At 39.1% G+C, this 27,945-nt stretch overlaps 1 protein-coding gene across 31 annotated transcripts in view; it reads right to left on the minus strand.

The window, feature by feature from the left end:
- The window catches only part of DST (dystonin), a 287,930-nt gene that overhangs the window by 55,962 nt on the left and 204,023 nt on the right, over window positions 1-27,945 (minus strand). For 26 of the 31 annotated variants that reach the window (XM_005485986.3, XM_074538248.1, XM_074538255.1 and 23 more), the window contains 14 exons: window positions 27,227-27,289; window positions 26,205-26,440; window positions 24,484-24,613; window positions 22,667-22,866; window positions 21,178-21,673; window positions 18,761-20,235; window positions 8,706-8,867; window positions 7,505-7,675; window positions 6,069-6,235; window positions 3,704-3,863; window positions 3,130-3,456; window positions 2,871-2,955; window positions 1,448-1,689; window positions 287-493 (listed from right to left, as the gene is read on the minus strand). In XM_005485986.3, the coding sequence (XP_005486043.2) occupies window positions 287-493; window positions 1,448-1,689; window positions 2,871-2,955; window positions 3,130-3,456; window positions 3,704-3,863; window positions 6,069-6,235; window positions 7,505-7,675; window positions 8,706-8,867; window positions 18,761-20,235; window positions 21,178-21,673; window positions 22,667-22,866; window positions 24,484-24,613; window positions 26,205-26,440; window positions 27,227-27,289 (4,121 nt within the window). The remainder of the gene's footprint in view (window positions 1-286; window positions 494-1,447; window positions 1,690-2,870; window positions 2,956-3,129; window positions 3,457-3,703; window positions 3,864-6,068; window positions 6,236-7,504; window positions 7,676-8,705; window positions 8,868-18,760; window positions 20,236-21,177; window positions 21,674-22,666; window positions 22,867-24,483; window positions 24,614-26,204; window positions 26,441-27,226; window positions 27,290-27,945) is intronic. The other 5 variants (XM_074538261.1, XM_074538244.1, XM_074538241.1 and 2 more) reach the window with 1 other exon arrangement.

A 27,945-nucleotide genomic window follows, 5' to 3' on the forward strand; every position in this document is an offset into this window, starting at 1 on the left:
GACCTTGGCCATTCAGTTCTTAAGCAAACTCTGACTTAAGGAGCCACAGATTACTAACAGCCATTTTAGCTAAAATATTGTTGTTTGCATCAACAAAAAGGGAGACAACAGAGTACAGATTAACAGATTTTTGGCATTCAGATTTTAACACTGGAATCCCATTTCATTCAAATGGGCATTGTGCTGCTCAAGCATAACAAACTTTTGGCAACACTATTATAGGATGGCTTTTGCTCCAGTACACATGTCCAGAGACTGCTACTGTCCAAAGAACAGTTTTCAGTACCTGCTGGGATCTCAGGAAGGCAGCATCGATCTCATCCACCTTCTGAGAGATGGTGTCACTCACTAATCGGTAACGTTCGTTGTCCTCCGTTATCATCTTGTCCAGCCCCTCTCTGGCCCTCCACGGCACCAGCTCCAGGAAGGCACTGCCAACCTCGTTCAGAGTGTCCACCAAGCCTTTGTTGCTCTTTGCTTCTTTCTTCAGCTCCTGTAAAAGGCCATGTAAAACAATTAAACCATTTAAACATGGCACTATATGAACAGAACATACAAAGTTTGCAGATTTTTCATTCTTTCAACTACTCCATGAGTCCAGAACTGAAATGCTTCCCACACAAAACAAAGGGCTAACTTAGAATACTTATTTTCAACTAAACTGTATTACCTTTTTGATACTGTAAGCTGTTTGACAGAAAGGTAAGAGAATTTTCCACAGAATTTAACCTAAATATATTTCTCCATTCAGTATGACTGTATGAAAATTTTCTAAGAATTGTTAGTACTTTGTGAAGCATCCAAAGAAAATAAAATGGATGGTTGTGAACTGCAACTCCATAAGGAACTAAATGAGCAGCAAATGAAATCAGCATGCAATACAGCAAAATATGATGAATTCAAATTATTTCTGCAATGACTGGATTAAATTTCAAGTACACATTCATACAAAGGAACGAGCTTTTATCTGTATAGAACTTCCCATCTATTAAAGAAATGTAATAGAATTTTTTTAAGCTTCCACCCTCAACATTTTCTATACCATGCAGCTTACACTCCATTTCTTCTTTTGAAATAGATCTTGTTAAAAAAAATAGTAATATGTTTAAAATGCTGACACTTTACAGGATTTTATCCATGCCACAGCTAAAGAACTAAAATAACTTTGTTTGACAGCCTATGAAGTTTCCCAGTCTTAGGTAGCTCCTCGAATAAAACGAAAATGTTGTTCTTCTCTTGTGCTAAAAATAAACCTCAGCCTAATTTCATAAGTGATCATAACAGATGACTCTGGAAAAAGAGTTTGATTCTTAACTACTGTTACTTTTATTCAAATGATCTGATACTAAATTTAGTTACTAAAAAAATTATTTCATACCAAGCATAAATTAACACAAAACCTCACTGAATTACAGAACAGTAAATAATTCACAGGTTCTAAACCTACTTTTTGTCTTTCTTGTACTTGGCTCAATTCTTCACCCTTTGGCATTTGAGTTTCATAAGAGAGTAATTCCATCTCTACTTCATCAAGCCATTTGCAGAGTTCCTCATGAGTTGAGTGCAGCTGGCCTGCAAGCTGCAGAGCCTGCTCTAAAGTCTTGGATACATCAGAACTTAATTTTGTAATATCTTTGTATCTTGCTTTAATGCCTTCAAGTTTATCTTGAACGATTACAACTTCATCACCTAAAATATTAAAGGAATGTTATTTCCCATTTTCACAAATATTAAAAAAAAACCCAAAAACAAAACCACCACCACAACTAAAAAACTAAAATCCCAAACTCTACATATTACAGAAAACTCAGTATTTAATTTATAAAATTACCCAAATAAGGTGAAAAGGCCAATCCTCAACTATTGTAAATTATCCTACCATCACTAAAACCCACAGAAGTACAAAGTTTACCTCAGTTCAGGATTAGTCCTTCTGTCTTTTTTCTGTTTTAGTAAACTATTACAAAGTAAGGAGTTAAATCCAATTTTAAACAGAAATGTTCTTATTGAAAAAATTCCACCTTTAAATTCACAATACTTCTTATAAAGTAAAATACTAATCTTCTTATAAATAAAAGATATAAAAGCGTTACTGAAAATGTAAAGAACAAAAAAAAATTCTACATATTACTAACTAGACTTTCAATTACACTAGATTTTGACATCACAATCCACCCTCATTGCTGTCCATTTGAAACACAACTCAAAAGGCTAAAAGAAAAACAGTGCATTGAAATTTATTAGCTATAATATTAGATATGTTCAGATTTCATCATAGAATATGTGTAATGTCAAAGTCTGGAACAGAAAAGGATAATACCACCCTGCACTAACATATGTACATCTCAAAGGGTTCAAGAACTTTATAAGTGTAGGAAAATCTGGACAGATGTTGATCTGCAGAACAGACACATTGTGTATAACTGGAATGCAACTTTTCCCACAATATTTTCTCCCATGGCTGAAGCTTTCCCCTTGCAGTAATAGGCAGTCTGACATCTTGTTCATCTGTGGGTGCCTGCAGGGAATTTACTGTGTCCACTGCCAAACATCCCTCCATTATGAGTAATGTCCACAACTCACTATTAGGAATGGAATGCAGGTTCACTAAGATAATTTTCCACTTAAAATAATAAAAGGATTCAAGGGCTAAATTCTCTGCAGGCAAAAAAGACCTTTTGCTCACTTACATTAAAAGTAAACTTGGCCCCAAAACATAGCCTAGGTTGACCTCAAACCTTATTAAAACAAACAACTATGATTGCTTTAACCAGTAAATATGAACCATATTTACAAGCTTCACTTTAATTTTCTTAGGCAAGTACAAGGAAAAAAAGTATGACAAATTATAGTTTCATGTAAGTTCTCACCTGTTGTCTGCTTGAGAAGCTCTAAACCATTTTGTATAGCCAAATCAACATTTTGTTTTCTAAGAAGAATCTCTTCCTGAAGATCCTATGAATAAAGGTCATTTATGTTAGCACAGACGTAAAAAAATATATTATTTTTATTTAGAATAAGCATACTGCCATTTTAAACAAAATACATTAATGAAAATAAATGATGTATAGGGATATAAATCAAATTAAAAACATGAATTAAATAAGAAATGAACAGAAATCAAAATACCAGTAGTTCAGAGTGCTGTTTCTCAAGCAATTCTGTGTTGCAGTCTTGGACTGACAATTTGTTCAGTTTATCATGGACTTCATTCAGCCAGTTCATCAATTCAACTTCGTCCTCCCCAAAAATCTGAGCATTGCTGTAAGCTTGCTGGAGAAGTTCAGACCTGCTGTTGCTCTTCTCTTGAATTTCAATGTATCGTGCCTGAGCAGAATCTAGCTTTTCCTGCACCATATCTTTATCTTCCCTGGAGCTCATAGTCTTTAGAGACTGACCAGCACTAATGGCCTGATGCAAACTCTTATTGTGAGCTAGGACATCATCTTCTAGGGCCTATATTTTAGTGTCAATAATGAAGAATAATGGAAAAGAAAATCAGAAAAACATAAAATAAATTGAGGCGAAACTCAAGAAAAATTGAACAAAAAAAGGACATGTTGTCAACATAAATGTATAAAACTTAAATCACAGGGAAAAAAATGAAACAGTATGGTGAAATGAGCACAGTGCAACAGCTCTGCCAGCTTCACAGAAGCATCTAAAAAGAAGGAGCAAAGCAAGTGAGTGGTTTGTATCTTACTTTATGCTGAGCAATCTGCTGCTGCAGTTTGGAGGCCTGTGTCCCAATGGGCTCTGCATTTGCAAGCCTCTTCTCTGTGGCTGTCAGCCACTCCACCAGTGGCTCCAGAGCTTCGTGGAACTGCTGTGCTACCACCGAGATGCCTTCCAGCTGACGGTTCCTACCAATGCACCCAGGGAAGGGTTATCTTTTGTGATCAAGTGAGTGGCAAACAGTTTTAATAAAGAAAAAAGTCCCTTGAATCCTTTGAAAAACACTCTAGAAATAATTTAATCTCATTGTAGGAATCGGTCACCAAATGAAACAGACATATATCCACGATACTTAGTGAAAAGCAAGGTAAAGTAAAAATCAAATAAAATTAAAAACAAACACACACCTCCAAGGCATTTGGCTAATGTACCAGTTTTGAAAATAAAAATAATATCGCTTTATTCGTATACCTTTTGTTAAAAATAATCTAGCACTCAATTCAGCAAAATATTGTTTTATAGCCAGTTAAGATAGTTCTCAAGTTTCCAGCTGTCTTAAAGCATAAAGTTACATTCCCTTGACTATTATTCATGTTTTAAAGTTAGGCAAAGGCTTTACTGAACCAGAATGCTTCCTCAGTGTTGTAAAATATCTTTAAGCATTTTTTCAATGATGACAACAGAATTATTTGCTTCTAAATTTGCCTCTCTCATCCTGGATAAAAGTTCTCAATGAAGTTAGTGAGACAACATTAATAAAGCACAGAGGCTTGAGCTCCAAAACAGAAAAGCAATATCCAAAACATTTCTGATTCAGTTCATTACATGTCAGAGAAGACTCTTGAGTACAGCAAAGTCTTCACTATAAGCAGTGCTGAACAAATGTCATTCAAGCAGACTTTTAGGAGAGATTTGTTCTACATGAAAACATCACAATAATGTTGTTCAAATGAGGATCTCGTTCCAGATAAAAGCTACATTTATATGTGTTTTCCAAGGCTTATAAATAAGGTAGACTTGACAAACTTAGCCATGGAACACTCTGTGGGGTACTCTACATAGTTTTCAAAATCATCTTCAAATTCCTTCTTCATTTCTAGAGACCAGCCAAAGAACAATGGAGACAAGCTTGCAGATAACGATGGCTTGGAAAAAGCTGAAATTTCATTTGTAATTAGATATCACCAGACTGGGAGGATATTATTAAATTAAACATGACATTAACATTTACCCCAGCTAATGAGTCGGATTCCTTCAACAAAAACAGAAGAAAAAAAAAGGAAATAATAGTCTATTAGCAGTTAACTAATTAAATAATCCTATTATTAGTATGAGGCAACAAAATAGGTTCAGCTAAAGAGAGGCTACCAGAAGGAATAGAAGACAGCAGAAGTGAGGTGAGTTCAATGCTACTCTAAGTCCCAACACAACCATTTGTTCTTCACTGCAAAGCTTCACTGTGCACTTTAAATTTTTCCTCAACTTCCCAAGTCCTCTCTTACTCTCAATTATAGGCCTTTTACCAAGCTGTCTCATACCGTCTTCTCTCTACTCTGAAAAAGACTGTCCTTCTCAATTCCCCACCCAGAAAACATGTTGAGTAATCCTTTCAACACAGCTTTATGCAAAGACACTTTCCAGTTCATAACTTTACAGGTGTTTTATCCATTGACAACTCGTAAATGTAAGTCTGTGTTTACACAGATACTGTGTGCATGGACTTTGTTTGATTTTTTCAATTGGAACTTGAAGTGGATCTCAATGTCTTTTGAGATTGAATATATAACCTATATATATTCTACCTCTTTTATATACATATATATGCCAAAATACATATATCTATGTACTTTAAAGGTCCTTTTTGTTCTTGAAAACTAAGGGAGCTCAGCACCTTGCATGTATCTGCAACTGACATTATGATGACCTCTGAGTTGCAGAAACTAATTATGCAGATACTATTAAAAAAAAAAGAATTGTAGCAATTTCTTCTTTGTAGCAATTCATGACTTTGAAGTTCCAAAAGAATATCATTATTATTTGTTAGGTGTAAAATTTGCGCTTGATTCTATTGCAAAACAGGTTCTTGCCTCAAAACACTTGCATTCTTATTAATTAGCAGAGATAATTAATTAAAATTGTTCAGAAGATACATATGTAGCTAATCCTAGCAGATTATCACAAAAGACTAAACAATTTTTAAAGAGCTTTTTGTCTCTTCCTGTCACTTTTCTCCACTTTTCCCTAAGAGGACCCATATACACATCAAGAGGCAAAGCCATAATGCAATGAAAAGCATGGTAGTACTTCACTGTACAGAGTTCCACATGCTGCTTCTAAACATCCATCACATGCAAGGTCTACATTTCTCAAAGCCATGAAAGAATTTCAAGTACCTCGTCTCAGCTTTACTGAGCAAGGCATCCCATCGGCTGTCCAGGAAACTCAGCTGTTTCAGGATCTTCACTCTATCAGCAGCCTCTGCTGACTCCGCAATTTTCTCCCCTTCGCGCTTGATTGCCTCAACAGTTGGCTTGCGGTCATCCAGCAGCCTCTGCAGGAGCTGCAGAGAGAGCAACCCAGCAATGCTTATTAAGAAATATTGCAATAATGCAAACAGTAGACTTCTTGAAAAGCCCTTAAAACGAAACAAAAAAAAAAAACCAACACCAAAAACTAAATCACAATGCCTGTATTGTGATAAATATGTGAACAAAGCCAATCAAAGAGACACACATAACACACACATCAACCCCTTCCCTCACCAACACAGGCCCATTTTAGTTTCTCAGTTGTTTTCCCAAGTACACTGGAGTTTCATGAAGCCCAAACAACAACCTTGGTTCTCTAAGGTAAGGATATGCAGCAGCCCAAAAAGTGAACACATAGAGGACAAAGTTCTTCATAAAACCCTTGGGGGAATCCAGCTATCTAGAATTCAGTTACATTTTATAGGAATATTTATGGGAAAACTGCATGTCCTGCCAGATTTGGCTTCACAGATACATAATTTGGATATACAGAGAGATGAGAAAATGGATACTAAAACTATTGTATAATCAACTCATCACTTATATGAGATAGAGTTGAGTTCACCAATCTAGTGCAGTACAGTAACTTGTCTGTGAAGAATAAAATGTGCCTCTGTCTGCAATCCTCCCTTCCTCCATTCCCTAGGTGCCTTTGGACACATTAACATTTTGCCACCACAGGTATCCCAGGATGACAATCTGTACTGGCCATAACTTTATATAAAATCCCTGGGTGGCAGTGGGCCACACTGCATGAACTGTATGTTTTATCAGCTACATTATCATTCTTTTTTCTATAACCACTATTAAAATATGACAAAGTTGATGACCCTCATAGAGTTTCTACATTAGCACAGACCACTTCCCAATGGGATTCCAACTAATTACAACAGTGATCACATGAAGATCAAGACCCAGGGATTTAAGTCCGTAATCTGCAATATTATCTTATCTCTAGTAGTAGAGTAAAATTTTACTAGGCTTTATTTCCTACCTTTCAAATGGCCAAATACTGGACTTTATGCTTTCTCTTTTTTCAATGGATCTTTAACATCCTTTCTAGCTAATGTTAATAAACCAGAGCTCAGATTGCACACTATCATTCTGTCTTATATCCAAGGAGATGAGCACTCCTCCCAACCCTTTACAAAGTCTTGAGTTTTGAACAGATGGCTCCTTTAAACACCTCAGCACACCCCAGTGTAATATAATACACTTGAACAGATATCATGCTTTGCCAAAGACTGGGAATTTATTCTCATTGGTCCAGTGGAAGGAGATTCTGAAACCATTTCACTTACCTTCTGTTCTTGTATTTGGGCCTTGACAACTTTGAATTCAGCAGATGGTGGTTTCTGATTAGCCACAAGATCTTCTGTGTCAATGAGCCAGCTAAGCAGAGATTCAAGGGCATCCTGAAATCTCCCACAGTGGAGAAGGGCTTCCTGCAATTGTGCAGCACGCTGGGCAACCTGAAAAACAGCAGAGGATCTCACCTATTCTTTTTATTTCTGTGAAATAATTAGTCAAAATATGTAGAACAGCTGTCAATATTACTAATAAATACTATTGTTTTTATAACTATTCATAACAGCACTATGTCACAATTCAGCATGAATCAAATTCATGAATTGGGGCTGGAGACATCCAATGAAAAGAACAGACTGACTCCCAGTAAATCAGCCTGCTCTAGTAATTCCTTACAAGTTACTCCAGCTTTATGTAGCTATGGTATTATGAAATATACTGATGGGGTGTTTGCATTTCAGATGGTCTTTATTTTCCTTATAGAAAGAATGAGCCAGGATTTCAAAGTAGCAGCTCTTAATAAGGCAAATAATACCATCAATGAGAAATAAAAATAGGAAAGGAGAAATCAAATATGTGAACCACAGGTGCCATCTGCTTCTGCTGCATCACTCTTTCAGGAATGGAGCAGAAGATGAGCACCATCTTTACTCCCCACCCTTTCCATTTCCAACAGCAGCTACTGCTGAAAGAAGACTTCTGAAAAGTACAGCCAGTTTTTCAAAGCAGTGGTACTTTCTGATGTCTCAAGCAATTCAGTCCTTAATGTGCTGTAAAGGAAACATTGCACCAGTCACACAAAGCTGGGCTGTATCATTGCTCTGTGCAGGTACAACAGTGTACACAGAGCAAATACAACAAGCTGAAAAAACCATGCAAACAATGCCTGAAAGTGGGACTGGATCTCTAGGGATCTCTTCCAACCCCAATTTCATGATTCTGTGAGTCATTCCTGAATAAAAATCTAGAACACATATATAGAAAGTTTGGGAAAACCTTATAAATAACAGCAACACCTCTGGCTTTTAGCAATATAAAGCTTATCCTTAGAATTACAAACAAAGTGATTGTGTAAAGCAAATACAACTCATATTCTTAGTGAATATTTAATTTCCTGTATTTTGAAAGACATCAGCAAGGAAACAATCAAAAGGCAGAACACAACAAAAGCAGGACAGAATACAAGATAATAACCTTCTTATTAAGAGTCTTCCATCGGGTGTTGACATCCTCAAGGTCGTGTTCAAGGTTTTCTGTACTGGTACTTTTAGCAGCACTCTGAATAAGGCCCTGACCCAACCAATTTACTTCCTGTTGTTTTACTTGTAAGGGTTCAATTTCTTCTTTCTGGAATACCTGCAGTTGAAACCCAAGATAGACATGAAACACGGTAACTTCAGTCATAAAATGCATATGATGTTTACATGACAGTATGCAACAAAAATGTTACTTAAAACTGGTGTCTAGAAGAAAGGAAGCCATTTCTTGTCAGGACCTTCCTAAAAAACCATTAATAAATCTAAACAGAATAGACTCAATCTAAACAGAGTAAATTCAATGCATCATAGAAGGGGAAATGCCATACATTTCCATGAGTAGTTTTAGATAGGAAGGAAAAGAACAGAGAAAAACACAGGTGGTGAAAGTTCAAAGGGTTGAAAAAAGAAAACTTCTGATAGAGGGGTAAAAAAAAGACTGGACAAACTCATCAGCTTAATTATCTATCTATAAAATCTAACAAAAAATGGCATAGACCAAGAGAGACAAGTGGGCATTTTTCCAAAACCCAAAGTTTTAAGTCAAAGAAACAGTGAAGGAAGAGATATTTTAAGATCTGTTAAGGAGATTATAATGGTAACAAGTGAGGAGGAGGCACTACAGATGCTGTTGAAACAATATCCCAGCAGACACCCAGGAAAATGGGCTTTCATTCAAAGGATACTCTTGCTAATTGCCAAGGCTTTGACCGTGCCCAACAACAGTTTGAACAGTTTTGTGTTTGCTTTATTTTACTCCTGCAGGTATTTAGGCTTTTTCAGAGCCAGATTATTACCATTAGCAACAGCAATGTAAATCTCCATTTGTATTCAGCAGCATTAAGCTGCACTGACACAAGTGTCAATGAGATCAGAAAATGGCCTGAAGCCCCTGAATTAATTACACAGGCCAGTGAAAAATAACCAATGAATAAACAATGCTAAAGAATGCTCAACTTTTGACCCTAAATCCTTCAATTTCTATAGCAGCATTCAGTAACAGTTTTGGTGTACACTTAGTGCATTCAAAGCAACCTTTCTCAGCATCCTGAAAAGCAGAGATCACTCTGAATGTACCAGCAACTCTCCTCTTTTGCACCAAACACACTGTGGCAAGTGATTCCTTTTAAAGCTGCAAACCTCAGGTGGCTGAGCACACTTCCACCAGCTTGACAAGTTAATCTAGAGCTACTGCAAGTACACTAAACATGAGGGGTAAAATAAATTAAGCATCCCTAAGAGATTTGTCCTACAGACAAAAAAAAACCCTAAAAACTCTACGACTGTGGTTACATGAAAACTGAGAGCGCGCAATGAGTTGGCTGTTTCTAAAAGAAGGAAAATGCATGTGTTTTTCTTGACTGTAGGGTAAGGAGGAGGCAGAATAATATTTCAACACAGAATCAACAACAAATTCTTCTTTTATGTGCAATAAAGTCTCATCGTTTGAGAACAACGTCCTACCACAGAGAGGACTGATCTACATAATCTGCCCTTTAAAAATGCACACATTCTTTGTGGAGAGAAGCTTAAAATAAATTACAATTATTGCTGAGGCTAAAGTTTACCAGAACAACTTAGCAACAAAGCTTGAAGTATCTCAGATTTCAACCAGAGTGGGAAGAAAAAAATTACAGACCCGGCAAACACCCTTTCTTTATTACAAAGCTTCCCTTACTCTCTTACCTCATCCAGCACTCACAAAGCACTGCAAGATCCTGCGCTTGTAAAATACTACCGTAACGTCAGATCTGCTTTCTGGCACACAAATGCAAAAGGCATCTTTCAGAAGAGGCGGTGAGCCTTTAATCTGCCTGCTTTGGAAACCACAACCATCTGATACTGTTGCTTGTACCTTGATGAGTAAGGCTCCTCAGAACACATGGCCGCGGCTGCCCTGGAATGGCACAGCCCGGGCCGCACTGGGGCAGGCACGGAGCAGCCATTCCAGGTCGGGAGCAGCAGGCATCACTGGGCAGTAACAGCCCTGCTGCAAACAGCTGGAGCAACAACCCCCCCTCAGCCTTTGCCCCCAGCTCTGACTATTTCAGCCACTTTGGACGCCCCATGGGTGCCATGCAAACGGCACTGATCACTGCATTTGCCCAATTAATAATTTTTTTTAAAGTTACCATTTTGCAATGATGGCAAGACTTAAGAGTTTTAAACAAATATCTTTATGGTTACACTACAACTATTTCATAAACCTATGGGTTTTTTTTCTAGTTACCTTGTTGGACAAGAGGCCATTGCAGACTGTATCCAAGGTGTCTTGGATGCCAGTGGTCCAGATATTGCCTTTATTTCTCTCTGAGAAAACTTTTGAGCAGTTTACAGTGCTATCTAATTCAAGCTGTTGAACAGAAAATGCCCTTTCGTTTGAGCCTGTACATGCTACACTGCATTCCTCCGTATCAGATAAAATTTCATATTTTGCTAAATCCAAGTCACTGGCATTTACAGCAGCATTAGTGTAATAAACATCTACATGAAGAGATACATCATCCACATAATCCTCCTCTACTGTTGTGACTTGTATTTTAGTTTTTTCATGAACTTCATATGCATTTTCCACTTCATTTTTGTCAGGGGTAATACTTCGTCCATCACCTTGAAGAGGATCTTCATGTGACAGAATTTGCTCTTTGAAACCTTGCAAGTGAGAGCATTTCCCCTCCATCTCTTCCTGATCACTCTCACATGTCTGGGCATTGTTTTGTTTCACTTTTCCAGAGGGTAAAATATCATGCAAAGCCAGTCTGCCGTTTTCTTTGACAGGGAGACTCATGCTTGCAAGCAGTGGGGTTTGCTGCTCTCTGCAAATGGCTGGGATATATGGTCTGAACTGACCTACTACATGGATATCTTCTGCAGAAGACACACTTCGTATTTGAGTTTGCTCCCCTGCTAAAGGTGCATCTTGTTTATCTTCCCTTTCTGTTGGAGGGCTGCACAACCCAGAATCATCCTCTTCCGAGGTAAGAGAATTCGTACCCCATTTGCATTTGCCTAGTCTAGCTGCCTCTGATGGATCAGCAGCTTCATTAAAGGAGCTTTCACTTCTATTAGTGTAATCTGGAAAGCTGGGTGGAACAAGCATTCTCCACGACCGTCTATGCTCCTTCTTTTCAGTGTGAGACTTCACCTTGGGCAACCCAGCTGTTCGAATTATATCGCTGTTCAGCTTAAGAGCATCAAAGATCATTTTCTCATCCAACTTGTTAGCTTCACGGCTTCGGAGCTCAAAAACACTGGCAGAAGTAAGGGCACCATTGGAGCACAAAGTACTGATGTCCAGTGTTCTGTGACTGTAGGGTAAGGTCCGGTCTGTGAAGTGCCTTGAGGAGAGGCTGCCCTTGGAGCCCGAATCGATCTGTTCATTCAGCCGCACAGTGTCGTAGATAGACCTCTGGGGAACGTAGCAGTCTTCAATATTTAGATCCTCATCTTCCTCCCCTTTGCCAACACATGGAGGATTCTGACGTAGGCAGTCTGGCCTGCTAAGTGGCTTCCCCATGTTGAGACTATTCACACAAGTATACCTCTGTTTTCACAGATTCAGGGCAAACATTTAAAAACCACTAGCAATCTGAAGAAATAGTAAACTTGCCCTTAGCATAAGATGCATAGATACGAAAATATACATCACAAGATATGAAGTGGCTGAGGTCATTCATAATCAGTGCATCCGTTTAAATTCGATTTTACCTGGATATGAGGTTTTCCACCCCCCAAAATATAAAGTGCTTCAGTAAGAAAGTAACAGAAATGTCCCAATGTCACAGAAAAACAAAGTATAGCAGAAACCAGCAGTAGCCCAATATGTCAAATACTCAATGGAAGGCTTAATTTACTTTTCCAGGTCAGAATTTGTATCTGAAATCTCCCAAATAAGCCTTCAAATGAACAAGTGTTACAGAAGGCAGTACATTATCTTCTGTACATGACTGCTTAACTGTAATCCATTTAGCTGGATTGCAGGGTCCCATCTCCTTTATAAATAAAGCATGGTGCGGCAGCTTAAAAAGACAGAATCCGCAGTAACTTGTATGGTCCTGACCAAGGCACGGAGAAAATCCTGGGGGGTGGGGGGAAATAAGTTAAATCCAGAACGGTAAGAATAATAAAACAGCCCTTTACTTTTTTGGCAGTAGCTATAAATAACCTTGATCTGAAAGGCAGCTTATCCTCCTCTTGTAACAGGCTCGTTCGCGGTGCCTCCACAAGTCCCACAGGAAAACATCACTTTCTAGCAGCCAAGCCAAGGCGTCCTTTGAGCAGCCCGTCGGAAGACGAATGTTTCAGCGCGATTCTCCCGATGCCATCCCGGAGCGCTCTTTAAGGCAGCCGCAGAGCCGAGCAAGCGTGGCGCGTTTCCCGAAGGCACGAGAGGTTTACATTCGGCAGGTCCCGACTACGAGCTGCAGCTAGCGGGCTGTCCTCGCCTCCTCCTCATTTCTGAGACGCAGCTGCTGAGGAGCCGAGGCAGGCAGGGAGGGAGGCAGGGAGGGAGGGAAAGCCCCGCCGATCAGCGCCGGCGCGTCCCGCCCGCCCCGCGCCCCGGCTCGGCTCGCTGCAGCCGCCAGGAACGCCCCGCTCCGCTCCCAGCAAACATCGGCCCCCGGCCCGCCCGCGCCCGGAGCGCCGCTCCGGAGGCTGCCCTCCCTCAGGCTCTGCCCTCCCTTCGGCCCTGCCCGCCGCTCCGGGGGCTGCCCTCCCCTCGGCCCTGCCCTCCCTCAGACTCTGCGCGCCGCTCCGGGGGGCTGCCCTCCCTCAGGCTCTGCCCGCCGCTCCGGGGGCTGCCCTCCCCCGGCCCTCCCTTCGGCCCTGTCCGCCGCTCCGGGGACTGCCCTCCTTCAGGCTCTGCCCGCCGCCTCCTTATCGGATCAGCCGCCCGCACCTCTCGGTCGGTGCCGTGCAGGGGCCGGCGGGGCAGGCGGCGGGGAGGCTCCGTGCCCGCCCGGCGGTGACATCAGTGTCCCGCTCCGGAGCCCGCGGGAGCGGCCGGCACCGCTCCGGCCGGCTGCCTGCCCGGGAGAAACTCCGGGAAGGGCAGGAAGCGGCGCTTGAACCGCGCCCGCCATCGCCCCGTCTCATGGAGCAGTCATTTCAATGGAGGCTTCCTTTCCAAAGTTACACCGAAACTTTACCGCTGTTTTACTTAAAAAAAAAAAAAAAAAAAAAATCCCCCAAGCTCCCCTAGTGTTTAGATTAGGTGTTGGAATAGTCACACATTGCTCCACCTGACATGCAACGTTCAGTCCCGTTTTGACTATCTGCAGTCTGGTCACTGGCCCTGAGGCAGGAGTGTAGGGTGGTGCTGGCTGACAGGGCAGCCGTTCCTGAAGAATTCAGTTCCCACTGAAAGAAACATTAAAATATTGGGGGGAAAAAACCCTAACTATATCTGAAAGATCATTTCCCCCCCCCCCCCCCCCTCTTTTTCAGAGGGATTTATTGGAGCCCTAAACCAGCCTATCAGGACAAAGATTCCAGTTTTGGAAATTGACATCTTTTAAATACAGTTCGACACTTGGCACCTACACTTCTAGCTCATAACCACGGAGGGGAAGGGTTGGGAGACTCACAGGTAATTTGCCAACACCACAGGAGGAGTTGCCATGACCGAGCAGCTCCACTCCAGTAGAAGCCAAACCCCAACGACCTGAGCCTCTGGTGTGACAGTAGCCATCAGTTTTAGGGACAATTCAGATCTCACTTTAAGGACAGCATAAGGCACTTAGTGCTGAAACTTAACACACTGCATTCACTACAATCAGCTTGAGCATTCTGCATTAAGCAGCGAGCAGGATACACTGTATGCAAGAAATACAAACATACCACACTTCATGTTTATTGATTTACTTAATAAACAGTCAGCTACATATCAAAACACTAAGGTCATGCAAAACAAATTCTCTCTTCCTCCTCTCTGGTGAGCAGCCATATAGCATTTGGATTATTCCAGATAATCACCTCTGGATTCTCTAGCAGAGAATATACTCTAATGGCAAAGATGTGAAAAAAAATTTTAACTACTTTTGATGAAAGGTCCTATCATCCATAGTTATTTTCACACAAAACAACCAAAACCAGATAGATCCCAGCGTAATTCAGAAAGTGCTGCATGATTTTTTAGGGGAAGTGTATAGCTGAAATTGGTCTGTATTTGTTCAACAGCAAAATTATTTTAACAGATTAAAAATAGTTCACCATTTTCCATTGTTTCTGCTGCGGACTTTTGTATGACAGGTAAATCACTTTCAAAACACAACTCTTAAAAAAATTTAATACTTGCTTATATTACCTTTGCTTTTCAATACAGACCTTGACTGTAGTAAATCCCATGGAAGATTTTAGTGTCTTATTCTAGGGGTTGTAAACAGCACATGGGATGTGCAACACTTAGCTCAAAGAGAAACTTAAAGAGAAACTTCTGATTATGCTTTCAACATTATTTGCCTTCAAAGCAAAAGCCAGAGGACTGACACCCTCTACATAACTAACAGGACATGTAGATGTGGCATTTAGGGACATGGCTAACAGTGGACTTGGCAGTGCTGAGTTAACATTGGACTCAGTGTTCTTGGAGGTCTTTTCCAACATAAACAATTCTGTGGTTCTATAACATAAGCCAATTAAAATCTTAGTTCAACCTTATTGGCAGGAATACTCAGGCTACCTAAAAATTCTCATAAAGTCCAATTAGAAGGCAATCTCTAATGACTATATCTACTTTAAATCCAAAACTAAAAGCAAAAATCAAATGAACCACATACTCATGAAAACTGTAACAGTGGCATGTTGGTTTTACTAAGAAGAATGACATAAAATAATTAAACTTTGAGTTCCTTCTCTATTTCAGAGAGAAACTAGCTGCAAATGCTTCTTCAACTGCAAACATTCTAGCACTGTGCAGCTACTCAAACCCAGAGCGTTTGGCTCAGTCCACTTGCACAATTCTTTTTTGTTTTGCTTTTGAAGAATAGTGGCAGACTCAGTGTACCTTAACAAACCTAATTTACTGAAATTTCCTTTCAGGACTAATCTACACATTGCATACAGACTTTGGGGTAGAAAGTGTCTTACAAAGCCAAGTTAATTACTATTTTCTGTGTGTGTTTTATTAATTGAGAAAAATTCTTCATTTGATTGTACTCTTCCTGAAGTGAAGTAAGAATCATGGTTCTCCTTTGAAATTAACTGCTCTGAAATTTTCATTTACAGAAAGTAAATTTTATAGCTGCACTGTAAATAAATATAGTTTAACACTGATGGCAACTGCTTACAATTTAACACTGATGGCACCTACTTCCAATTTAATACTCTATACCAACTGGAATAAGAACATTACAAAGAAGAAATGTAAATAAAACAAGTATGCATATGCATTTTAAATATATATATATATAAAATACAACTCAGAGCCAGTTTATCTTTTAAAAAAACACTATGTGTTTTAATGTCATGCCAAGAAGATGCACGCAGCTCTAAGTCTTTGTACATAAAAATTGGTTAAACCACAAAAACCACCTCTGCCCATTACACAAGATCCTTCCTTGAAGAGTGAAGATTTCATGTTAATAGATCTATAACAAAGAACAACTCTTTTGCTTTACCCTTGAGGAACTGGAGTTGACTGTAGCTGACCACAGAAGCTAAAGACATAAGGAGCCAGACAGAGGTTTTGTGGCCACAGCCACACTTTCAGGTTGTGTGTGTTTGCGTACGTGCACAAACACGAGAGCAAACACAAACACCACGAGTGGAGCAGGATCTGTGGGATCCAGTCTCCCTACACTTTGCTGCCTCAGGCAGAACTGTTCTCTGGAAGGGCAAAGAGTATAAATAGATAGATTACTTTCTGCAATTTTGATATGCTGCAGTAGCACCGACACCAAGCATTAGGAGAGTTGATCCCTATCCTCCTGCTATCAGTATCTCTTCACTAACTACACTCTCACTTAGTAAAATTTCCCATTCTGGTCTCCCAATTTCCTTTCTTCAAAGGCTCATCACTCTGCTGTTTTATTTCTGCATTTGCTTCTCACTTATTTAAACAACCCCTTCACTTTTTCATCATTCTTCACCTCCTGTTTAATGGCATTGTGTTTTTAATCATAAGCAAAAGCGTGGCCTAGAATAGTTGCTTCAAGCAAAACACATTTCTGAGCTTATAAATATCTCATATAAATACAATCCCAGAGTAGACTTCTGGATATAAACATGCTGCTATCATTGTTCTCCTTTATGTCTCGCCAGGGTTTTTTTTGTCTCCCTACCACATAAGCCCTTGTATTACCAGGGATGCTGTCACCCCACTGGTCTGCACAAGTCTTTCACTCCCAAATTGCTCAACTGCTGTGTTGTGTCCAATGCCCTGATGAACTACAACACTGGGACAACACACAGGGAACTGGATTTTCCTACCATCTGCTCATCAACTTGTAACACTTTTCTTTATAATAAAACATTTTTCTTTATAATAAAATACATATTTGTACATATACAATTCATTGTCTAAAATACACATTAACAAAGACATGAAGCTGCAGCTAATGTTTGAAAGTGTAAGAAATGTGGTGAAATCAGAGATCCCAAACTGGCTACAACTTAAGTCCTGTACAGTCAATGTAAGCAAGAGCATTCACAGCAGGAGCTGTTGCTATTTTCCAATATCCAAAGTGTTTTACTAACCATATACAAAGAAAAGCCATTTGTTTCTCTTTTAAATTGAGATAGACTTGTTAGGATAGAGTGGCATACAATTTTAATCCTCCCAGTCTAATGGAATCTCCTCATAATGTAACTATTTGTTCAAGATTTTTGTTTCTATTTATGCATTCTCAGAGATCACCAAAACTCACAGTAACTTCCATTTGAAATTCCCAGATGAAAGTTTTCAGGTTTAATTTTCCTTTCCAATATGGCTTAAACAAGCAAAATGCACCCTCTGTTGGCCAGCCATGTAATGACTCTTTTCCAAGGTCATCAAACAGCATGGCTTATCAAATACTGCAATGAAGGTTGGGCTTTATCATCAAGTGTCAACTAATGTATAAGTCATACAAACATTTGAATCAATATTATATTGGAATGAAACCAGAGCTGCTCAGAATATTCAGTGCTACTATATAGCCACTAGGAGATTTATGATCTTTTTCAAACACTGCTTACATCTATAAATCGTTCTGATGAAAACTGGAAATTCATTTCTTGCAACCTAATCCAAGCAAATATCTGTACTTATTTCAGCAGCAAAGCTCAATTAACACTCACTATCACTGCAATGCATTTCGTTGAGCTGGACATGGATTGCTAGCTGGCAGATTAAAAAAGCTACACACAGAAGGTCTGGAGAACATTTTGGATAAGGATGCTACAGAAAAATCCCAATATCATACGGGGATTATTTTGCCTGTTTTCTTTTTATTAGGATATTACTAGGTGAGGGTGGAATTCAGTGAGGTAAAACTAGCCAGTGTATCAGAACAGAAAATGGCAAAAGGTAACATCTTAAACCTAAATATGCTGAAAGCTATATCTACATGAAAAAAACCTAAACTACTCAGATGAGCAAAGTGAATGTGGGCTGGTATATGAACACTGGAGTCTAAAATTCACACCACTGTGAAGATGAAAGTTGGGTAATACATGGACATCAAATAGAGATGTTTCTCAAAAACAGAAAGGCAGATGGATTACAGAAGATAACAAGATAGTGAAGAGAGGTGAAGAGGGAATTGGGGTGCAGGAACTGGGAATTTTATTGAGATGTAAAGTTCCCAATGTCTGCCAAGCTGTAGCAAAGGAAATCTTCTCTAGAGCATAAGATCCCCATTTAAAACAGATAAAATGCATACAGGCAGAACAGACTGCTGTGAAACAAGACTCTTCTAAGGTCTGCACTTAACCAGGCTCTTTCGCTATAATGTTTAATAAAATGGTATTGTGGTAAAACACTTTATGATAGTAAGAAAGCAATCTTCCTACCTTGAATGTATTCAGCTGCTGATTAATAGCTTCTGTTTCCATTCCAACAGGACCTTGTGACTCTTCATGTTCTTCAGCTCTCCCAAGCAGAGTGGAAAATTCTTTTAGCTTAGTGTAAAACTCCTCAACACGGCAAATAGTACCCTCCACTTGATCTTCCCTGGCTTTTGCTCTGTCTTTTAGCTTGTTGCACTGTTTATTTAGAGCTTCCAAGTCTCTCTTTATACCAACAAGATCAGGAGAAGCTTCAGCTTCTGTGGCCAGCATAATTTTACAGTTTTTATTAGCATTTTCATTATTCATTATAAGATCCTCCAACTTTTTCATGAAACATTTTATGTCCTCTCTCTGTGACTGCAGTATCTTGAGATCCCTTCCCACTGGAGCCATGCTATCAAGTTCATCATCAAACTCTGCAAACTGAGAGAACATCTCTCGGATGCTGTTTTGGAAGTGGCCAATTCCCTGAAGTTTGGTCTCTAGGAATGAGCACCTATCCTCAACTTGCTGCTTCACTGCAGTGTATTCTTGCTCCAAGGACTCAGCTTGGAGTAAGAGGTCAGAAACACCTGCTGAATCAGAAGCTTCTACCACCAGGTCTTGGGCAAGCTTTTTTGCTAAATCAACGTGAGGTTTTAAAGCTTGCAAGGCTTTCTGCTGGGCCTGCATCACTGTCAGGTGTTTGTTACTGAATGACTGAGGTCCAAGTGAGTCATGAGCTTCCAGATGCTCTTTGGCACTTTTAAGCTGTCTTTCAGTTTCCCTGGATGAGTCCTGAAACTCTTTCAGTCTTTGTGCCATATTTTCCAAGCACTCTCTCTTCTTATGTAATTGTTCTGTAACCACTTTCACATTCTGATTCAGCACCTTAGTTTCTTCTTGAATAATTTCTTTATCTGTTTGACTTGCATTGAGCAAACTTTCAGCAGAATTATTTAATAGTTCCACCATCCCATGGTGTTTATCCAGGTCCTTCTGCCATGCCCTCACCTGAACAATAGAATCCTCTATTTCAACAGGGTTTATGCCAACTTTCAATTCACACAGGTTGCTCTGGCACTTCTCTATCCATGGCTGCAGATTTTCTACATGCTGCTTATATTTGAGGGCTTTCTCCAGACAATCTGCTAATTTGTCCTCCCTTTCTTTTACCTTTTTATTCATTTCATCCCAGTTATTCTTGAGTGTGGTAATTTGGGATTGTAACTCTGCTTTGTCATCTCCTTGAGTCTTCTGTAAGATACTTTCTCCTTCTGCAACAATTCTTTCATAGGAACTAATCTGATCGATCACTGTCTTCTTAAAATCTTTCTGTTCTTCAATGAGTGATTGCAAGGCCTCAAGTTTGGCTGACACAGGATGAGCCTGGTTCAGCTCTTCTTTCTTTTTGCTTAGCCAGGCCTCAAAGTCTTTGGACATCTGCTGGAACTGATGAGAAGTGGTGTATGCTGACTGAAGCTGCTGAATGTGGTTATCTACAAAGGAGAAGGCAGCACAGAGGTCCATTAGCAGAACCTGCTAGTGTTCAGTGAAAAAAAATAACTAATATTGATTGTATCATGCATGATCATTAATTTTAAGAAAGCCAGTCCTTAGTATGTGAAGTTGGACTGGCAGACAACCAAGTTACTTGCAAGGGGCAGACTCATTCCTGTAATACAGAAGGCAATAGGACATGAATCAAATGAGGTGAGCTTATCCAGTCTGTGTCTACATGGATCCCATTTGAGCAGATTTTGGTGGTAAAAAACACACAATTATGATTCATGGTACTAGGAAGTGTAAGCACGGGGAATATGAAGTGGTATAACCCAGTAGTGTCTAACTGATGGCCTACAGGCAATACATCCTCCTAGGGAGATTCTTTGAAGTTACTCATAACCAGAGGAAATTAAAAACCCAAAACTGAGGCTGCTAGGGAGAACAAAGTATGATATCACTTGCAATGTATTACTTGCTCAGTTCTGTTGTTCACAAGGTAAGGAAAAGCTGCAGACTACCAGCCCCTTTCTGTCACAGCCAGTTTTATACAATTACCACTGTGTTTCACTAAGCCATTAACTGGTGTTAGCCTAAAAATTATTATTTTGGTTTATACTCTGCCCCTATGAAGCTGGTAGCTCAATGAACAGCATCCTCTCTTGGCATTCTAATTCAGTGAAGATGCACCTGAAGGAAGACATGACAAAAAAAGCAGCCTTGCTATTTTACTCCAAGTTATCTCCTAAACCATTCACTAGAGATCCCCAGTATTGTTTTTACCTTTTCAAGGCATGGAGATTCTTCTAAATTCTAATATAGAACTGCTTGGGGGTTGGACTGGATAGAGAGCTGCCACCAGGCTCAGCTCACCTCTATTACAAGCTTTTACCTTACTTTATGCCTTAGTTACTGTTTTTCTTTAAATAAATACTGACCTGATTTTTGCTCAATGTCCTTAAATGATTTTAAGATGCCATCTAATTGTCTTGTAAGTTCTGCTTTCAAATACTCTTCCCCAACCAGTGTTGACAGCTCTTCACAAAGAGCTTGTGCTGCATTTATATTCTTCATTTCCTGTTCTATTTCCTCCTTCATTTCTTTAGCAATTTCCAGCTGTTGTTTCACAGCATCGGGCTGTGTACTCACAGCCAGGCTGCTGCTGAGTTTATTATCCAAGGCACTTAGCTTATCAGAGAGACTTCTGAGTAAACTTTGATACTCTGTGCTTTTCACAATTGCTTGGTCGATTCGGTCACATCTCTTCTTCAGCTGGCTGGTTAGACTGTCCCACTTTTGTGCCACAGCTGCCAGTTGCTCTTTTACAATTTCATGTGAGGGTGGATGTTCACCAGGTCTCTCCAGAATCCCCTGCCCAGCCATAGTTAACTGCTCATATTGTGGCTTTCTGGTGTCAAACTCTTTGAGCAGAATCTAGGGGGAAAAAAAAAAGAATTTTAAAAAGGATTTACTTCATGAGAAAAAAAGTGCTTCCGACAAAAATTCATGTAGAATTTGTCATAGCTAAGCTCTAATTATTGAGTATATTCAAGTTTAAAAGCCAGTAAAATAAATGTGCCTTCTACATAAACTGTGTTGTTTCCAAGTATCTACATCAAAGAAACAGAAAAAAATTACGTGAATTTATACATCATCTAATAGAAATTCAACCAGGAGATACAAGTAAACAACGAATTCTGTTAATACTACAGTAATTAAGCAACCACACCAAGTAAAGTAAGGGCTGTTTAGTTTCAAGTAGCGTCTTCTTTCCTAGACAGTTTTGATATTTGTCTTAAGAAAGAACTTCAAAGAAGGTGCATTCTGACATAATATTGCAATGTTTTATTATAGAACAGAGACTATTTGGCTAATTCACAAAATGACTGAATGTGTAGTGTAAGACCTTTTAAGTTTATATGACTGGTTCTCAGTTGTTTTGGGTTTTTTTGACAGTAAGTCACAGTGTTTGCAAAAGAAGGGACAAATGTAATGGTTTTACTTTACAGAACATTCCAAACCCTTTCTAAGTCAATTAGGTTGAACTTTTAAGGACTGTGAAGTGATACATGATAGTCTTATGCCATCTGTCTAGACTTTTGAAGCACTTACAAACCAATATTGAGTCATAGTATTTCACATAGTATTAGATCATAGTTCATGTTTCAAATACTTAATTTTAAACAATACTGACATTGATCAATGTCTCCTCAACATTTTTCTTTATTTTTTCTGGTCTCTATTCACTCTTATGATAATTTTTTCTTGTAATTACTGTAGTCAAGTATGATGTAAGCTGATACCTAAAGATAAACAAATCTAATGGCTTATACTAACCATGTTCTGCTCTAGATGCAAAATAGTACTTTGCTAATAGCAAAAAGGCAGAAGAAACTTAAATCAATAGTGTGTGTTGGCAGTACTCACCTGAACCTGTTGCTTTTGTGTATTCAGCATATTAGGATCAATTGATAATGGTCCCAGCACACTGACCATTAGCTCCTTTTCTACAAGCCAGTGCTTTAGCTGAGCTTCTGCTGTCTGGAACTGGATCAGGTAATTTGAAGACTCCTCCAGTTTTTGTTGTCTCTCAGATGTAACTTGATTGAGCTCTTTCCATTTGGAATCTAACAAAGGTAATGTTAACACATTGCATGCATATTCTAGCAGATGGATTGTGAGACAGCAGACTATATATGAAATATAAACAGAGCTCTCTCATAAGGCTTCATGCTGATTAACTCCAGATGCCTTATTGCAGTGACTCTGCAAATAACATCTTATAAGTCAGACCCACATAGACTTGGATGACAGTCAGCCACGTGTGGAATTTTTAGAGCAATGAATATTCCACATGTAATAAAATTATACTAGAATATTACTAAATGAAATACCCCCAAATTTAGGCTTTGGTCTCAAATGATATAGAAGGCAAAGAGTTCTACTCAGTTATAACTCCAGTTCCTGATTTAGATAGACAAATACCCCTGCTTAGTCAATAATAAAGCCTCATAAGTTTTCAAGGATGATCAGAAGCAGAAAATTAGGCTTCAGCTCTGAACAGCCCAACTCTAATGAAAAAGCCTAACTCTAATATCTGTATCATTCATCTAAAACCATTCATCTAAAACATCTAAACCTGGTACCTAATGCTGGACAATGAGAATACTTCTGCATATAGGTATTTCAAAAGCACTGTGTGGGCTTAGGTTCACACCTTGCCAGTCTGTGGTCTTTTCCAGTATGGCAAGTGGCTTCCAGAGCAGCCTTTGAGTCTTAATCTTGTAACTTCCCCATTCCCCTCTGTGATACTGTCAGTGCTTGCTCGGTCAGCTCTGGTATTTTGCCAAGTCTCCCTGTCCCTGATTTTCATCCCTGTTTTTAACAGTTCCATTTGCTGCTTCACAGTCCTCTGCTCATTCTGTATGAATCCCATTTCAGCACGACTAAGGGTCTGTTGGAGACCTTACCTGCCCCTTAAACTTTTCAGAGTTCCACTCTGAAACAAGCAGGACAGACTGGAAAATTCTCAGCTTCAAAATTACTGTTGGTGCAGCAATGGAAATGCCTATCACCATGAAACAAGATTGACATACCATGCTATTGACCTATAATTGATTTAAAATATGATTAACATAAAACCAATTTTTAAAAGCTCATGACAATTAAGTGCTGTAATATCTCAAAATCTATTGACTAAGCATGGTAATTTTCTTAATTTTCACTGGCTTCTTAAAAGCAACATTTTTACAGGTTTTTTAGCAACATTTATTTTTTTAGCAACATTTACACTGTTTTAGAAAACAGCAAAAAAACACCAAACCCACAAAATGCCAAAAGCCACTAGTTCATGAGGAAAATACATGCAGAAGAGCACTACCAAGAACTCAAACCATTTTCTACATGAAATTAGAATCACCTTATATTTTGTAAAAAGAACAAAATATATATGTTGCTTGTAACTGGCTAGTCAAGTTTCAGCTGCACAACGTTTGAAAAAGATAAAGCCTCTCAAACAGGGAGTCAAGCTATAGCCTGTGCACTAATACAAATTCAAAGCCCATGGACATGACTGGAATTAAATCAGATCAACACACTTGCAAATGGAGTTATTGCCACAGAATTTAAGAGGTAAGAGGAAACAAGGTATTAAAAATACTTGTTATTTGTAATACATTTAAAAAAACTCATAATAAAACAACTTCCATATCAGTCTGAGCTATAATACAGCTTTATTGAAATACCTATTTTATCCAATGTTTGTCTCCACTTAGGTGCCTCAGGAGAGTTAGGGTTCTTCTCCAACAGCTCTGTAACTTTGTCCTTCAGTTCCTGCACTTTATTTGCACTTTGTTTTAATTCAGTTTCAAAAAGCTGAAAATTTAGGTGATAAAATGAATAAATAAGAAATTAAAGAAGAATGGTAAAGTTTGCAGTCCATAATACTGAGATGCAAAACATAAAGACAAAAAGAAATCTAGCCTACATATACTGCTTTTCTGCTATGAATCTCAAAACATGTTATAAGGACATATGTTGCTAGTCAATTTTTTTGGAAGAGAAAACCCAACAGATATAAATTATATTAATAATTATTGCTTAATTTGAAGAAGTGACAGAACTAGAAGAATTCAGATAAATAAGATTCACTAGGTCCCATTATGTTCACATATACTTGGAATCTATTTGTGTACAGAAGGCAAACTGACTGATACAATCTAGTTCACAGCAGAAATAAGCCAGCTAGCTCTGACAGAGAGGGGTGTGGTGTGGCCTCATTTACCTCAGTAGGAGTCCTGCTATCACAGACAATTTAATGTAGATCTCCTAAACCCATAGTTTAAAGAGAATCAGAGTTTTCAGTGTAAACCTAACAGAAGAGAACCTGAGATCTCTAACTTGAGACACTCCAATAAATCCTAATCAATGCTGTTCTTGCAGACAGAGGTGAATGTTTCTTATTAATTATCCAAAACCCACAAAAGTAAACACTGAACAAACTGTACTTGATGTAGAACTTCTAGTAAAAGGTCCAGTGCATCAGATGACTCTTGCCTGGGCACTCACTCAGTTTTCCAACTATTTGTGAATACTTTTCTATTACTACACTGCGGGTTAGATGATCATGATAGCTTTGCACATTCTCTGTTAAGAAAAAAGAGCTGGTTTTCTTTCACACTTAGTCTGAGTTTTATGATTGAATGTTATCCAACTCTGAGGAAGTTGGTAGCTGGTCAGGTTAATTTTTAAGGGTGACCTGCCAAATATAAAAGAAACTCAGTTAAATCTAATTCTGTCTTTGTTTATATACAATCACAAGCAAGAAAAGAATTTTCCCTATCCATTACATTTCCCTTTCTAGATGAACCTTACATGTGTAAATATTGTCCTTCATTGCTAGGGAAGCATATGTCTCCAATGCTGAAAGAGGACAGAAGCTTACTGCTGAATCAGTGGTTTTCTCATATCAATTATAAAGGGGGAAGGAGGCTGTTGTGCAGCTATATAACTTAACAAGCATGACAGGGCTGCTGAAGAGAAACACTGCCTTGGAGGAGGCATAAGCCACTGCAGCTGCAGAGACCGGGAGGTCTGTGGAGCATCAGTGAGCCAGCAGCTGCAGAAACAGCTTTTGGACACATACAGCCCTTCAGATATTAAAAGTAATCTGTTATAAACCTCTAAACCACTGAGATTAAAAAAGTTTATCGCACAATCAGCATAGCCTCACCTTTTCAAACTGTCCACCAAAATTATTATTTTCTGACCCGCAAAATTCATTCTCTCTGACACAGTGTTCCTTTACTCCACTGACACAGTTTGCCAGATTTGCTCTAAGCCTGACTAATATGCTTAGTAGGATCATTTAAATACTCTCTGTAACATTAAGCTAGACTGAAATATCAGTTATTTCATAGCATCTGCCTAATAACTACAAGACAAAGTGTTTGAAGGCACAAAGTACCTTATGTTGTTCAACTTGGGCTTTAACTGCTTCACTATCTGTTGGAGCAGCTTCCCAGTCTGATGCAGTTTTGTCCATTTTTTGCAACCACTGCATCATTGAGGCTGATTCTTCCTGAATATTTTGCATTTTTGAAAGCATACTTTCTAGTTCTGAAATCTTTTCATTCAATAAAACTCCCAGATCTTCATAGCTGTGATTTACATTAGACATGGCTTGTTGAACAGTTGTCAGTTCTGTAAAAAGAGGTGCACAAAGACTGTGTTAGAAGTTACAAGCCCTTGAAACAATACTGAATGTAGTGAAACAGTACTGAACAGTAGCTGATAGTCCCCTAAGTAAGAAGTCACTGAATATGTTAGAGTTATTCCCAGTCCACTCTAAATGTGGCAGCACTACATCTGAATGAGCTAATTTAAGTTCCTATTTGCAAGAACTTCTTATTTCACAGAAATCATTATTTCAATACATACAAGTGCACAGACATGTTTCAATCTTTCTACCCATTGCTGTTTTAGTATTTTAAGTAACAATTCCATGACCAAAGTTGAACATACTGGGCCACAGTTCAGCTACTATAAAGTCCTTATATAAAAATTCCTTTGTTTCTATAAAAGAGTCAGTCACAGTGATAGAAATGTATATAAAATGGGTGTCTTTGTGTGTATACACGTTGTGAATACTGATGGATGTCAAAGTTTCAATCCTCATTGAAAGGTATTTCTCAAAAGTCATGTCATATTAAAATATCCATCCCTGGGTATATATAAAAGTATATATTGATTTAGAAAACAAGGCCAGATTTGTTGGTCTTCAAAGACAATAGTAAGATAGGTATTGTTATAATTACTTACAATATCATGCCCTAGTCAATGTAATTGTCTTATGTGATGGTGATGTGAAATTTCAGTCTAATAATGATTGCTACAAGCAGATTTATGTACAGCATTTAAAAATACTTCCACATTTAACAGCAATTGGCAAGCAACAATTCTTCATCACATGCGGACATTTTTACTGACCTTTATTTTTCAAGAAATCCTGAGTTCCTGGAGCTCCTCCTTCACCATTTAAAATTGTGCTACCTGTGGATCAAAAGAGATGAAGCCTCTTGCTTATGTGAGCCTTTCCCCACCATAACCCCAGCACTTCATTTCCTCTTCCAAAGATCATGACCCATAGCTGTCATTACAACCCGAAGAACAGAGCTCCAGCCAGCCAGGACCATAAAGGGTTATCACACAGCAGAGCAGGGCACAGAGGGTGGGGTGTACGTGCATGACCTTACAAAGGTGCACATATGTATGGTGCATCAGCAGTCCTGCTGCTCACAGTTCTGTACTAAACCACTGCTCACAGTTCTGTACTAAACCACTGAGCAGGGCCAAAGCTCTGTGCCCTAGCTGTGCGGCCATTCACATCCAGATTGCTGACAGCACTTCCTTCCTCTCCCCAAAGGGCCCTGTTCCCCACTGAGAACACAGTTTTACCCAGCTGGGACAGGTGTAGTCTGGGAGAGGATGAGCTGGCAAATGCTGTGACTGAGGAGAGCACTAAACATTAAACAGCAAAGAGGCTCAGAGCGCTTATTGCAGACACCACAACCAGAGGCACTGCTTACCTAGGGCACCTTTATCAACCAGGGAAGTGGCTGAGATAGTGTTCTTGGAGGTATTTAAAAACCATGTCTGTGTGCTGCTTGGGGACATGGTTAGTGCTGACTTGGCAGTGCTGAGTTAGT

This window comes from Zonotrichia albicollis, chromosome 3 (assembly GCF_047830755.1).
Source record: "Zonotrichia albicollis isolate bZonAlb1 chromosome 3, bZonAlb1.hap1, whole genome shotgun sequence".
NCBI classification, from domain to species: domain Eukaryota; kingdom Metazoa; phylum Chordata; class Aves; order Passeriformes; family Passerellidae; genus Zonotrichia; species Zonotrichia albicollis.